This window comes from Ursus americanus, chromosome 24, assembly GCF_024610735.1.
Source record: "Ursus americanus isolate L20-20 chromosome 24, mUrsAme1.1.p, whole genome shotgun sequence".
Lineage (NCBI taxonomy): Eukaryota > Metazoa > Chordata > Mammalia > Carnivora > Ursidae > Ursus > Ursus americanus.
In genome coordinates this window covers 4,984,334-4,999,565 of record NC_142150.1, presented here as the reverse complement: position 1 = coordinate 4,999,565, position 15,232 = coordinate 4,984,334, and the positions used below count along the sequence as shown (strand labels likewise).

At 48.5% G+C, this 15,232-nt stretch overlaps 1 protein-coding gene across 2 annotated transcripts in view; it reads right to left on the bottom strand.

The window, feature by feature from the left end:
• The window catches only part of INSC (INSC spindle orientation adaptor protein), a 121,237-nt gene that overhangs the window by 78,561 nt on the left and 27,444 nt on the right, over positions 1-15,232 (bottom strand). For both annotated transcript variants that reach the window (XM_045796550.2, XM_087855296.1), the window contains exon 2: positions 12,095-12,195. In XM_045796550.2, coding sequence (XP_045652506.2) covers positions 12,095-12,150 — 56 coding nt within the window. In that variant the 5' untranslated portion in view covers positions 12,151-12,195. The remainder of the gene's footprint in view (positions 1-12,094; positions 12,196-15,232) is intronic.

The following is a 15,232-nucleotide window of genomic DNA, read 5'->3' as shown; positions in this document are numbered from 1 at the left end:
TTTTAGATGTGCCCCAGGGAGAAGGGGGTGCTAATTAACATTCCCTGGCCTTTCATTAAGTAAGGAATGACTCATTTTTAACCTCTTAAAAGGCTCCATGTGTGTCTCGGCATTGCCAGCGTACGTAGGAGAGCCGGGATGACGGTATTGACAGCAAAAACACCTGATGACACACCGTCCCCTGGGGCCGCCTCCCACCTCCGCCTCTTCATAGCTGCCGCCCGAGCACACGACACTTGCCTCCCTGGAGTCGTGGTCCCGACCTGCCTTCCCCCTCATTCCCAACCTCTGTTCCAGTCACGCAGAGTTCTTTCAGTGCCTCTGTCGTGACTTCCAGCCCACTCAGCCTTTTGCACAGGCTGGCCCCTCCCTCCCCATCTCCTCTTCACCTTGCCGATGCCCATACACCCCTGAAATCATGCCTAATTGTCTCTGCTGAAGTATGTTGCTCCAAGGGGAGCTTATGTCCCACGTGTCCCGCATGTCTATAGCACCCCGTCTTTCCCCCATTGTGACACCGGCCTTGACTGTTTCACCACTGGATTCACATCTGCTTTATCCACTGGACTCTAAGGGCAGGGCTTGTGTCTGTCACGAGCTCCCGACATGGCACCCTAGCACTGGACCTGGTACACTGAGGATGCTCGGTGTATATTTCTGGAACTGAACTAGGAATCAAATGGGTATAACAATAACCAGTACCGTGGTGCGGCCTCACTGGCTTGGGGTGAGGGGCAAGATAAAACCTCAAATCATTATTGCCAACCTTTATGGAGGCTAGGCTTGGTGCCACCTCTCATGTGGATGGCTTCATGGGTATTATCTTATTTGTTTCTTATAATGACCCTGCAAGGAGGGCATTCTTATTGTCTTATGTTTACAGTTAAAGAAACTGAAGCTTGGAAAGGGAAAATGAACTATCTGACATCCTCCAGCTGATAAGGGGCAGAGTTTGACTCTGAACCTGGCCCATCCCACTCCAGACCCTGCATGCTTAAGTGCTACTCCAGGCTTTAGGAAAGGCCATGCCCTGTCCAAATGGCATGTTTAGCACCGTCAGGTAAAAATTGTGAATGCATTCACATACACACACAAGTTCACTGTTAGCCTGCCCTCGACCTTCACAGCTCTCCCACAGGGCCTGACGTGTAGACTGAAAAGGGTTCAGCTTTGTCTTTCCCATTCTGTTCTCCTTCCTTTAAGGAGAGTCTTTTCATTTGCCAAAGTGGAACATTTAGGAGAATTCACAGATCGAAGGTGTCAGTTGCATCCTGGTACCTCTGCATAGTTCTAGAAAATGCAGTTGACAGTAGATAAATCACCACTAGAGGGTTTTCTAAGAGCTGGTACTACACTATGGGCAAGACTCTATAGATTCAGCCTCCAGTCCCCACCTCTAGGACCCCTTTCCTCCACTACACCCTCGCTCCACCCCCAAGCCTCAGGCTCTGACTAAGGTTCTCTATCCCAGTTGTAGGCAGACTCTAAGGACCAAAGATCCTTCACCTTGGGGCTCCACATGAGGCACCGCCCTCCAAAAGGGCCCCTACGGGCAGAGGCCAGAAGTTGCCTGTCCCATCAAGCCGCACAGCCAATGTGTGCTGGGGCCATGCCTGGAGCCCTGATGTCCCAGTGCCTTCTGTGTACCTGCTCACCAGCCTGTCCTAGGAGCTCAGGACAAAACTAACCAGGAGAAGATTCCAGCACTCACAAAGCTCAGCTAAGACCCCCAACAGGCAAGAAAGCACCAGGAATCCACTCTAGTGGTAATTCCAATAGCAGCTAACGCGCAATGAGCCCGGCAGTGTTGTAAGCCCTCTCTGTGTATTATCTCTTTCAATCTACCCCCCCCCCCCCCCCGCGCCCGCAATCTGAAAGAGAAACTATTACTGCTCCCATTTACAGACGAGGAGACTTCTGTCAGAAGAGGTCACATGGTGAGTTAAGTGGTAGAGCCATTACTCAGACCCAGTCTGCGTCTCTGCTCTTATCAACTAAACACCACCCGGCCATCACGAGCCATCAAGAAGCAGTGAGCAAGATGGTCAAGGACCACAGGAGACAGAAGGCCTTACTTGGCCTGGGAATATGTACACAAAGGAAATGACATTTGCCCTGGTTCTTAGAGAAAGAGGAGCTGGCCAGGATGACAAGGGCAAAAAGACCTCTGCACAAACATGTAAAAGCCTAGAGGCATAAAAATAGAAATATGCCAAGGAGTTTCACTGGACTCAACCATGGGGGGCCTCTGTGCAAGTGGCCGAGAAGGGCCTAAAGGGAAAGATAGAGGCAAAGTGATCAAAGACCCTGACTTGATTAGGAATTTGGACTTAATCTTAAAGACAATCTGGAGCCACTGAAAACACTGTAGAGCAGGGCCGTGACGCCATTGTGCAGAGTTAGTAGAAACTGGACCAGAGTGAGGTTAACTACAAGACAGAAGGCTGACCTACCAGGAGCTTGGTGGGCATAAAGCAGAGAGAGGATGGAAGCCTGAACTTGGCAGTGAGACAGGAGAGGAAGTGGCTGGTCTGGGAGGGAGAGGAGAGGATGTGAGGGTGAAGGAAGGAAAGGAGCAAGGCTGGCTCCTGGGTGTCTGGTCTGGGTGAGATAGAAAACCCAAGCAGGGAAGAACTAGTTCTCATTTTGCTTGGTTCTAGGGCACGGCATGATGACAAGTGTGGTACACAAGGCCACAGCAGATGGGGGCGGGCAGGCCCTACAGAGAGGTCCATCAAGGACGCCCCAAGCTTTCCCAGGGAGGAGACTAGGCCTGGTGAACCCAGCATGGCCCTGCCACAAGTCGGTCCACTCCCAGCCTCGGCCACCGTGCCGCCACATAATGAGCTGCTCTTCTCAATTTTGGAGTCTAGGGACTGCAGCTTATTAAGGTTTGGACTGCGTTACTACTGAGCATCCCATAATTGCATAGCTTGCCCGACTCTCTGTCATTAGCTCTCAGCTCTCTGGGCTCCACCTCTCCTATTGGATTTGCTGACTGACCCCAACATAGAAAGTCTGGCTACACAGGGCAGCTCCCGCTGTGTGGTGGAGACTGCCTGCTGGCCCTGAACCCCGCAGCTCCCAGTGGTTCAACCATCCTCAGCCATAAACTTCGAGCTGCCATTTCCCTATGCATGAAATCTTTCCTTTCCAAGTCCAAACGACTGATCTGATTACTCACACAGAGGAAGGGAATTGAAAATTGAGGTCAAAGCAGATGGGCTGGCAACAAGTCATATTCCCTTCATGGTGGAAAACCACCACAGTCAGGACACCGTAGGGTCTCTGGCCAAGGAGCCTGAGGGGCCAGGGACCAGGACTGGGGTTGGATTTTCTCAGTCTCCATCACGAGCTGGAATCTGAGCCTGATGCTGTCAAGATTGCCCCCATGCCTGGGGAGCAGCGAGGGCAAGGCAGACAGTGAATGGGACTCCCAGGAGCCCGCCCAATTCTCACCAGAGCCCCAGAGAGAAGCAGATGCCTGCTCCCTGAGTAACCCCCTTGTTCTCTGATGGCGGCTTTCCTGGACATCTGGAAGAAGGTGACCAAAGCCTAAAATCTGGGTTTTCTGCAGTCTGGCAGATTCCAAACACGCCAGATGTAACCACAATCATCTCGACATACCAGGGTACTGGTAGGATGATTTTTTTTTTAAGCTGGAATTATCCAGGGTGGAGTTGGAATAGGGGAAGGGAAGAGTGTAGTCTCATACCAAGAAACTGCAGTATGAAACAATGGGGCCCCTAAACTATTTCTAAAGTCAGGGGGAATTAACTACTCACCCAGCAAGCAGGGAAGCTTATCAACGATAGAGCACCCTCCATGTACCAAGCACTCTTTCCTTCAGCCCCTAACAGACACTGATGGTTGGAGAGCATCATCCCCATTTTATGGATGTAGAAAGAGGCTTAGAAGCATTACATGACTTGTCTAAGACTTCACTGCTAATAGTGATAATAAAGCTAACAAGGATCAAGTGCTTATTACGTTCTGGGCTCTGTGCTAAGGGCTTAAATCAATCTTAATTGCTCACTTAACCTTCAAAATAATCCCACGAGGTCCACATAACTGAGATTTGGTAGGTTAAGTGACTTGGCCAAGGATACACAGTAGAGAAGTAGAAATAAGAATCCAGGCAATCTGAGACCAGAGCTTTGCTATGATTATGTTATGCTCCTTGATGTCTTCAACAATTGAGCTGACATTCCAACCCTCAAATGCACAGCCAACATCCTCTCTACTATGGTAAACTGCCCTTCCATGACATATCGATACCTTCTTAAAACTTATAATCATTAAAGACAAAGGCATGTCCAGTCATTTTCAAGCCCTTGCCTGATTTCTTTCTGGGAGAGAATTGGATGCATGTTGTTTAAATTCAGGACAGAACTGCTGGCCCACTGGCCCCATCATCACATACCTCTGACAAGTTTGCATTGAAAGGGCTATCAGAGCAGGAAAACCACGGAGACCATGCAAACAGAGGGGGAAGTGACCCTCTCAGAACTTCCAGCTGCAAAAGGGTCCCCTCCTACCCCTCCTTGCCCTGCCTCTGCTTCTGTCTCTTACATTGCCCCCTTCATTCATCAAAACCCATCACTGGGGAAAGGTAACTGTGGCTGACCCTTCAGATGCCAAAGGGAACAATTTTTCCCAGCTCAGCAGACCCATGCTTTGACCCCCAGCTGCTCATACCAGCTCCTCATCTCCAGCTAACCCGACTGGCCTGGCATCCAGTGCTCCCTCAAAATGCTGGGGGTCAACAGTTTATGGAAATCTATGCCTACACTCTTGTTGGCTCATTTTAATATCTTTTCACTTAGAATGGAACTTTATTCCTTCAAAGTCCGGAATTTGGATTCCCCTGCCTTACCCTATTCTACCTGCTGCGTGGAGAGTTTTCTGCAAAAAGAACACTTTACAATGCCAAGAACACTTAGTAATGGCTTCCAAACTTTACCGAGCATCCCAATGTGCCAGGCACTAGGCTAGGTGCTGGGATTACAGAGGTGGGTTGGTGAGAGGAGGATCTCCAGGAGTGTAGGACCTTGCACACTGACACATTCCTTCCACCCAGCACAGCACCTGGCACATCACGGGCACTGACAAGCGCTTACAGAATGAGGAAATGAATGAATGTAAATAAGCATATGGCACTTTGAGGCAAGCGGAAAGAATTGTGGGAGCAGAGAGAAGGGATGCTTAGTCCAAGCTATGATATCTGAGAAAGCTCCCCAGGCCAACACTGAAAGAGTGCCTTCGAGTTCTTCAGGAGAGGAAGCAGAGTTGGAAGATGATGGGGTTTCTGATGGAAGAAACAGTTTGTACAAAGGAGCGGAGGCATGGGACCACATACTGGGAACATGACAAGCCCAAGTGCAACCAGAGGCGTGGAGATGGAGTCAAAAGCAAGGACTTCAAATTATAAAACACGTTGGAGTCCTGGGGTTCATGGACTTATCTGTCTTCTATCCCACCAAAGCAGGGCACCCTATTCCCCTATAGAACATTTCTCCTGGATACACAAAGGGGCTGCCATAAAATCTGAACAGGGCATACCCTCAGATGCTGGAAGGGGCTTCCACGCCTGTATGTCTTGCAGTTTCCATCCCAGCTTCAAGGCAAACACCAGACCTCTTTGTGCATTTCATAGGAAGGAATGAGAAGACCTTGTTTTGGTCAGTGGGATTGCTTTCCCAGCCCTAGGCACTAACGTGTGGTATTTTTATCCAGAAAAGGAGATAGACTATCCAAAACTCATTCACAAACTCCTAGCATATTAGAACTGGAAGGGTCCCAGGGGAAGCTTTTGCCTACTTCCTCATTTTCAGAAGAAGAAATTAAAGCTCAGAGAGGAAGAAGGATTGCCCAATGACGCACAGCAGGTTAGTGGAGGGTCAGGGCTGGGAAGGAAGGAAGGAGGGAAGGAAAGAAAGGAGGGACGGAGGGAGGGAGGGAAGCCTCTGGTTTCTAGTCCATGCTCCCCACTGCACTGTGTTCTCCTGCAAGAGATTTAATGATGAAATTGCAGACTTTTTCCCAGTAAACATAAAACCAAAGACTAAAAATATTTCTGAATTACTTTTCTTTAGAAGAAAAAAAAATGTCTCTCCAGCTCTCTGACTCCATCAACCAATTAAATCTTTGGCTTCCACTCAGAAAGAGGATTTAAATTAATCAAGATAAAACTAGCTTACTCTTTCCCTCCAAGCAGCAACTTTCTACCAAAAAGAATGAGAGTAGTTTGCTGGAGATAGGAGTGTCTTGGGGAAAGGAACAAAATCCAAGCCATTTAATTTAATTTCTCACACTCACCTGAGACTTCTCAGCCATTTGTCGTTCATTCATCAAACATGTATTAAATATTTATTCATTCAATAACCACTTACTGAGCTCCTACTGTATGCATTCTAATCACAGGAGCACAGCTATGAATCAGAACATAACTCGGTCCTCGGGACATGGACATTTATCATTGAGTAGGGTGATGACATTTACATAAATCATTACCCTACAACCCAGGGCCTGGTCCAAAGGAAATTCTTAATCCAAAGTAAATCTCATTTGAATGAATGAGTGAATGAATGAAATTGGTGTCTACTACAGATCACTGCTGCATGAGAATTCCACTGGGGCTAGGACACAGCACTTCTAGAAACAGCTTAAGGAACAGCTCAGGATTCCACAAATGGTCAGGTGGGGGCCTAAAGAGTATTTTGAGAGCTCCATTTCCTTCTCTGAGCCTCAGTTTCCCCACCATCTTGATGGGATCTGAGGAAACTTCCAGCACTAACATCCGACGCTTCTCTAAGCCCAGTTCCTGGCACTGTATGGGAGTTTAAACCCAATCTCTCTTCCTAAAAATAACTATTGAATCATTGTCCCTCTGCCTTCTCAAGGTCATGCCTGTGTTTCTGTGGATTTCTCTTGGGAGATGACAGAAGTGAGGGAATTCGATTCTAACTTTGATTGGCCTTCCTTTCTGTTTAAACAACAGAAAAAATATCCAATTATCCCATTGACAATTACAGTCTGCACATTTCACCGCAGGCATAGAAAATAGGCCAGCAGCAGAAAACCAGCCACAGACCAGGGGTGCACACATGCAAGCCATTATCTACTTGGAGACAGGCTGGCCTGCGGTGGCCCCCAGTGGCTCAGAAGCTGGACGGCTCCTTGCCAGCAGGCCAGGCCATCCAGGAGGCTGCCTGCCATTAGCTGCAGCAGCACCCATCCCAGCTCATCTCAGACTCCAGGCTGAACAGAAAGCAGGTGAGAAAGTGAGTCACTGACAGTGAGTGATCCCAAACCAAAGACCCGAGTTGTATCCTTGCACACACGCAGGACTGATCAGGTCAAGAGACAAATCAGTACACTCCACGAGGGAAGGGACCAGGTCCAATGTGGTCACCAACATGTCCTTAAGCACACAAGCATCATACAAGGCACATAATCTGCACTCGATACATACGTGTAGAAAAATTCTGTGGAAGGGTAACAAGTAAATGACGACCTGAATGAATGAGTGAATGGTTTGTTGTGTGATGCCCCCAAGAACACGGTGGAAAAGAGTATTGACCAGCACTCAGGCTCAAGCATTATCTGGAAACACCTATCCAAGCTCTGTTCCTTGTAAGCTCTGACCTTGGACAAGCCTCTGTTTCCCCATGGGGCAGATGTATGTGCTGCTCAGATTCCCCTTTAAGGAAGGACTTGTTGCCTCCAGCTGCTGGGAGTATCATTAGTTAACAGCCTCCAGCCGTCAGGCCCTCAGACTGTCTCGGAGCCACCTCGCCTAAGGTCATGCCCTGGCCACAGCTGCCCACTTGAAAGACATATCAAGTGGGACGTGAATGAAGGCCCTGCCACCCTAGCCAATGAACAAAACTGTGATTCCGAAGCTCTCTGTGAGGGTAGCTGAAGTCATTCAGCTCATCTTTTCCCTCCTCCCGGTCCTGCTTCTGTCCCTCCCTTTCCCAGGTGCTGGTCCAAAAGGCATTCCCTCATAACCACCCTGAACTCCCAACTCCATTCCAAAGGCCGCTTCCCAGAGAACCCAACCTGTGACCCATCATTTGCAAAATAGAGATAACAATCAGCACACAGAATGCCATCTAACAGGTCCAGCGAGAGCCAAGGTCACATGGCTAGTAGGGAGTAGCACTAGGACTTGAGTCCAAGTCTGATTCCAAGGCCTATATGCTTTCAACCCCTTAGACCCACATTAACGTTTCCAAGAGTAGGGTTTTGTTCTTTGGCTTGTTTATTATTTTTAAATCTGAAAGCTTTCCAGGAGATTCAGATGAAGTTGGAGTTGAGAACCCTAATACTCCCTCTCTTATCACCCACGCCGATTCTGCATGGGATTCCAGCCCCTGACCTGGGACGCCAGGGTGCCCTGCCCTCTACTCTCTACCCAGAGCCCGCGCCTAGATGGGTCTTTTTTGATGCTATTTATTCATAAGGGTCTCAAATACCAAAGGCCTAATACATATGAGTCACCCAAGCTGTTGGCTGATCCCACGCAACTTGACAGTATTTATTTATTTTGCATATTGAAGTGAACAATGGCACTTCAGAGTGAAATTCAGTTTCAGCGGAACACAGCAGAGAGAAGTCAATTATCCGGCATTAATTATTTATGTGGGGACAATAACTACGGTGTTATTCCTCATTCCAGAGGCCTCTAGAGCTTGGAACGAGAGGAAAGAAGAGGTAGCTGCTATTATCTGTTCACCGTGCAGCATTGGAGTGGATAAATTAACCCCTCTGACATCCTGTGAATACACATAAGCCTTCTTTGGAACACGATTCACGCACCCGCCCCCAGAACACACACAGTTAATAGGCTGGTAGGCCCAGGGCTGCATTCCCCCAATATTCTGGCCAGGCCAGGCTCTGAATATATTAAAAGAACTCCCACTTTCTCTCTGCTCCCCCACCCTGCCCTATCAGAATTTCAGGGCTGAAGACTTCCTAAGCAAACCTCTTCTCAGGTTGCAGTTTTGTGGCCAGCCAGAACTCTTGGGGTCACGTTAGTCCAGGGTTTTCCTCCCAAGGTATGTCTGTACAATATCAATTAGAAACCCTAGCCTGCCTCCAAAAGAATAGTAGTCCAATTTCTAAATCATTGTCATGTACTTTAACTTCCTTGTATCCTTAGAACTTCTGAGAATATTGGAAGTGGGAGAGAGAGAGAGAGAAACCCTTTCCCAAGGCGGAAAGGGTGCCAGGATCTGATTTACCTTTGCCCCAATTCTCTATCCCAGGGACCCAGTTCTCATCTGGAGAGCTTAACATTGATGGAGCAGTTCCTGTGTGCAGGCAGGTGTTTATACATATTTTCTTAAAATCTCATCAAAACCCAATGATGTAAGTATAAATATCCCCCTTTCATATATGAAGAAACTAAAGCCCAAGGTCACAACTAATAAGCAGCAGAACCAAGAATTAAGTTAAGGCCGTCCTGACCCCTAACCGCTGTCCTAAACTGCCCTGTGACAGCAGCTTCCCCACCCCCAGCACAGGCGCTGGTCTGACCATCCCAGGACCTACGAGGCTCTGAGGAAGTGTCCCAAAGCCCTGTAGTGTTGGGTGAGGTCATCAAAAGGACATGGCCACCAGTTGACCCGTGTGCAGGACCCTGGCCATTCCCCTGTCCTTGGAATGTGCATTCTGCTTGCCTTCCCCACTCCCAGAGGGCCCCAGGGACACAACCTTGAGACAGTGATGGGATGCTGAGACTGTCTGGATGGTATACATGCCTGAACCCACTTAAGGCCTCCGTATAAACTTTTAAGATTTGGTGGCAGGTGTGGAATCCACATGTCTTGCGACCACTCAAGACAAGCCTCATACGTAAGTTCCCTTGCCTGTTTAACCTGCTGCCCACCAGTCTGGAGTGGCCCGCCTGTTTCTCTGGTCTCTCCCTGCCCTCCGCTTACAGAGGCTGGTTTCAGATTGCACCTGGGAAGCTCCCCAGGCGTTTCTGAACCAACACACTGCCCATCTGGTACACAAGTACTGATCTACTACTGCCTGGTCTGGACAGGAGCCAGGAAGACTACAATTCCACTTCATCTAGAACAGCTCCACTTTCTCCTGGTTTAAAATATTAAGCTGCTGGGAGTGTCCCATCGGTGATTTCTTATTTTCCCAGTAAGGTCACTAGCCAAGAGGGGTCCGGGAAGGGATTTCTAGAAGACTGCCCTGAGATCACCTTCAGGAAGAGCCACAGTGGATCTCGGACTTGCAGCAGGCACTCAATGAACAAGAGCGCCCCCTGTGTAACTTTCCCTGCACAACAGCCACTTTGCTCACACTAACTCCTTCGGTTCACACATGAACCCTATGAGTAGGTACTCTTTTCTTTTCTTTTCTTTTCTAAGATTTTATTTATTTATATGACAGAGAGACAGCCAGCGAGAGGGAACACAAGCAGGGGGAGTGGGAGAGGAAGGAGCAGGCTCCTAGCAGAGGAGCCTGATGTGGGGCTCGATCCCAGAACACCGGGATCAGGCCCTGGGCTGAAGGCAGACGCTTAACGACTGCGCCACCCAGGCGCCCCAGTAGGTACTCTTTTCATCCCCATTTTATACATGAGGGAACTGAGGGGCTGATGGGGTGTGAGAACTTGCACAAGGCCACACAGCTAGTAAGAGGTAGAACCTGCCTTTGAAACCAGGCTGTCATGGGTTCAAAGCTGATGGCCGCTGCTCACCCCATGAAAGGCCATCAGCTCTTTCAACACACGTGGATCCTGATGGGTCTGCCTCTCACCATCTCTGAGTTCTGCCTAAGACACACTGTGTGGAAAGAAAATTGGGACCCCATGTGATCCCTTACTCTCAGCGTCAGGATGCACAGAAAATTCCTAGCTATATCTCTAACAGTGTTTCCCATTCTAAACGGCATGCACGAGCTGTAAGTCATACCCATAAACCTGCTGCAGTGATGACTCTGGGGGAGCAGGCTGATGACCTCATAAAGGGTAACCCACTACCAGTAGACTTTTAGCAAAGAGTCAACATTTTTTCTGATTTTAAAAGCAGCATACACTTAGAAATATACTCAAAAACCAAACAATATAGAAATGAGTCATGTGATAATTCAGGTGGGGGATGGTTACGGATAGAATAAAGGTAAGATATCAGTGATGCCTATAATACGTAAGAAAAAAATACTAAACAAAACAAAAATGACTTAACAGTCTTGCAAGGGCTGCTTGGATTCTGTTGCCTCAAAATGGCCCCATCAGAATGTCTCAGAAAACAAAGAAAAAAAAAGAAAAGTAAGGCGAAAGTCCTGAGCCTTCAGCTGCACAGCTCCTCCACAGATCAAACCTTCATGAGAGTGACCGAAGAGCCTGGTTTGCCCAGGACTGAGGCATTTTCAAAGTCATAAAATTTTCAGGGCCCAAATCAGGACAGTCCTGGGGCAACCAGGACAGCTGTCCACCAGATTCACTGCCCTGGTACTTTCCCCTTTGGTTCTGGTGCCGGCCTCCAGGACCAGCCAGGTCCCCCACAGCTTTCAGCCGTGTGAAGTCACCTCTGGTGCCCCCATCTCCCCTTTCTCACCTCATCATCTGGGCTTCAACTCTGCTCAGTGTATTCCTCCCTCCTCCCCACTTCTCTCCTCCGACCCAACTCAGGGCACTAAATATCCCCTAGGATCAGCTCTGCGCTCTGTTCCCTCCTTGGTGCCCGGGGAGAAGAAGACACCTAAGGGTAGACTGTCCCTTTCAACAGGCTCAGAGAGAGCTTTCCATAACCCCAAGGGCCCACAACGGCTCCAGCCTCCTGGTCCAGATGGGATTAGGAGCCTCCTCTGGGGCCCCCCAGCTTAGCAGAACACCTCATTCAATTTGTTTCATTGTCTGCCTGGATCTTAGACCCCAGCCCCTTGGGGGACTGCACATGGCCCAGTTCTGTCAGTATTTGCTGAGTCAACATAGCATCCCCAATGCCTTAAGCGTCCTCTCCAGGACAGTGTACAGAGAGGTGGGACCACCTGCGACTTTAAGATCCTGGAGCTGGACCTCAGCCAGAGGCCAGATGGAGCAGGCCTCGCCCGAAGAGATGGGACTTACCGCTGACCCGGCGGAGGGATGGAGTCCAGGTGGCGGCCTCCAGGCAATGCCATCATGTTGATCCCAATCCGCAGCAAAGCCTGCCCGCAGCGGTCGTGACCCTGGAAAAAGAGAGGGCAGGGCAGCGTCAACAGATGCCCCGAGAGAGGAGGTGCAATCACTTGTTCTCCTAGTTCCTGGCCACAAGGAGCCAAGGCAAGTACGGAGGGAAGGCCCCCTCACCCTCTTCTTTTTGAACCAGTTAAGACTCCACTGTTCTCACACAAATAGTGTAGGACTTAGTCCTATGTCCCGAGTTCACTAGGAATCCTTACAATCTTTTATCTCCCATTATCAAACATTTGCCTGATCCATATCACTTTGTACCAAACATTGGGACACACGGACCAGCAAATATTGCATGGGACGTACTTCTACTTAAAAAGTATCTATGGTTTATCTGAAATGCACATTTATGGCCATCGTGTATTATTGCTAAATCTGGAAACTCTACATGCTAATTCTCCATAACCATCACAGCACTGGGCCATTCACTTTGATTATGCCTGGGAAATGTGACTCTGTAATGAGCATGGTGGTTGCTTCCCCAGATCCATTCCACTTCGGATGATATAATTTCACCCAAACTGCTAGTAACTGGTTCAGGAATAAGCATGGGACTCAATTCAGACCAATGAGCCATGACAGGATTGCTTCCCGAAAAAGTTTTCTTTCTCCTAACTGCAAACCACAAGGAGACAGTATCTCTCCCATTGGACCTGAGCAAGGAAGCACGTCACTTCATTGCTGCTAGAGACCATCTTGCCATCAAGAGAGGACCCAGCTGGGAGAATAAAGCTGGCACACAGAGAATAATAAATCTGGGTCCTTGATCCCCGAGCCACTGAATCAATGAACCCTGGAGCCCGGCCCACCCCTAGGCCTACCTATTATGTAAGATAATAAAGTTCTTGTTGTTTAGAGTGAAGATTTTGTTAGTGGACAGCCAAAAGCAGCCTAAATGATAAAGGTAAACCGGGTTCTAGGGGCCTCCAATCCCAGCACTGAGGACCCACCTGGCTTGCCTTTGCCTCACTGGTTGGACCAAGACAAGAGTGTCCTTCCACCTGTTTGACTCCTCCTGTCACCTGTCCCTTCCTTGTTCCTCCCTCTCTGCCACCTCCTTTTCCAAGCCAATGAGGAAGCCCTCCCTGAGGAAAAGGGAGATTCTGCCACTTTTGCCTGGTAGAACAACACAGGAGAGGACTGGCCATCACCTGGCATGCCCTGAGCTGGAGGACAGCAGATTTCAAGACTTTCCGAGAAAACACAAGTATGAACTTGTAGGAAGAGAATAGCTAAGAAGGGTAAGATAAGTCCAGAAAAATTAAACTCTTACTCCATGATTACAAATGACCCTTATGAGAAAAAAAAAAACGGAGGAGGACTTTAATTAACAGTGATTTTGCTGGACATAAAGTACCCTTTATGATGCTTGGAATAAAGAAGAAGACAGTCGATCTGGAAAGTATGGGAGCCAGGCTCTCAGAATAAACTAGGGCATTATGTAATTCCAGAGAGTCACTCCCACTGCCTGTTTCCCGGTCTGCGGGTCCCACCACCCTATGAACCTCTTAAGCCAAGGGCCAGCCATGTAGCCAGCACTCTATGTGTCTGTTGAAAAGATGAGTGGAATACATTTTTAATACCTTTATGCTGAGCCCTAATTCCTTTTCCGTAACTGAGAATAATACTATCTATTGTACGGGGCTACGATAGCAATGACCTGAGATAAGGACTGTGCAAGTGTCAGGCCAGGGTGAGAGCGTGATAAATAGTAGCCTTTGTTATCTCATACCCTGAGAGTCCGCTGTGTGCTCAACCCTGTGGTCAGCTCTGCTGAGGGAGATGCAGAAAATGAGAAAAAGCATAGAAAGCTTTGATGGTGCTCGACAAGTGCCCATCAATGACGGCAGTATCGCCATTGTTATTTCTAGTGTTAGGATCATGATTGAAAAAGTATATATTTGGAACCCAGTGAGTCAGCAGCCTGAAAAGGATGGCAAAAGAAAAAGCTAGAAACAACAAAAGGAGATAGGTAACTGTTCCCCTTCTGACGTGCCTGACTAAAGAACCCCAAAAGGAAATGCCAGCTTCTTCGAGTGAATGCTATGACATCATCAGACAGCAGTGAGCAAGCAGATCTTATTTTAACTCCATCCCCATCATTAAGAAGAAAGGGGTGCAGCGCACAAACAGCAAAGAGGAAATTTAAGCTTATGGCAGGTGAGGACACGGAGATGGTAAGGAAGCTCCAAGGCCCTTCAAAGGGTGATCCAGTTAGGGTTCTATGAGGAGATGAGGCATAGCCTCGGTATTGGGGAACTTCGGATCTGATCAAGTCGTATCTGATGCACCCAGACAAAGGGAGAGCTGTCATGAGCAGAAGCCTGGATGCAAGAGAATGATCTGAATTTCTAAGAGGTAGATTCTAGAAACATAGCTCAGTGACCATGCAATTCTAGAACGGATTCCTAATTGCTGATCTGTGAGCCCCTCAGACAGAAGCCAGCCAGAGCACAGGAGGAACAAATTATGTCCAGACAATCTGCTTCCTTTTCATTAGGGACCACTGGGCTCCTAGGAGAGGGGAATGTGACAATAAACCTGACATATCTGGATTGCATTAAAATGCCCTAGTGAGGGGCGCCTGGGTGGCTCAGTCATTAGGTGTCTGCCTTCAGCTCAGGTCATGATCCAGGGGTCCTGGGATCGAGCCCCACATTGGGCTCCCTGCTCTGCTGGGAGCCTGCTTCTTCCTCTCCCACTCCCCCTGCTTGTGTTCCCTCTCTCACTGGCTGTCTCTCTCTGTCAAATAAATAAATAAATAAAATCTTTAAAAAAAAAAAAAGCCCTAGTGAGATGTCCTTGTTCATCCATTTCACCCATGGCCTCCCAGCGGTTGTGCCAGTGGAGCCATCCAGCAAACAAAACCTTGGTTCCTGTGATTGCAGGTTTTCCCAGGGGCTGAGGAGGCCTCTTGGGGACATCTGGGCTGCATTTGCATCACTGCCTTATTTACCGACTGTACTATTTATCCTGCCTCTTCTCCCCAGTGGGACAAGCCTCCTTGATGCCTGAAAGCACATCTTGCTTCAA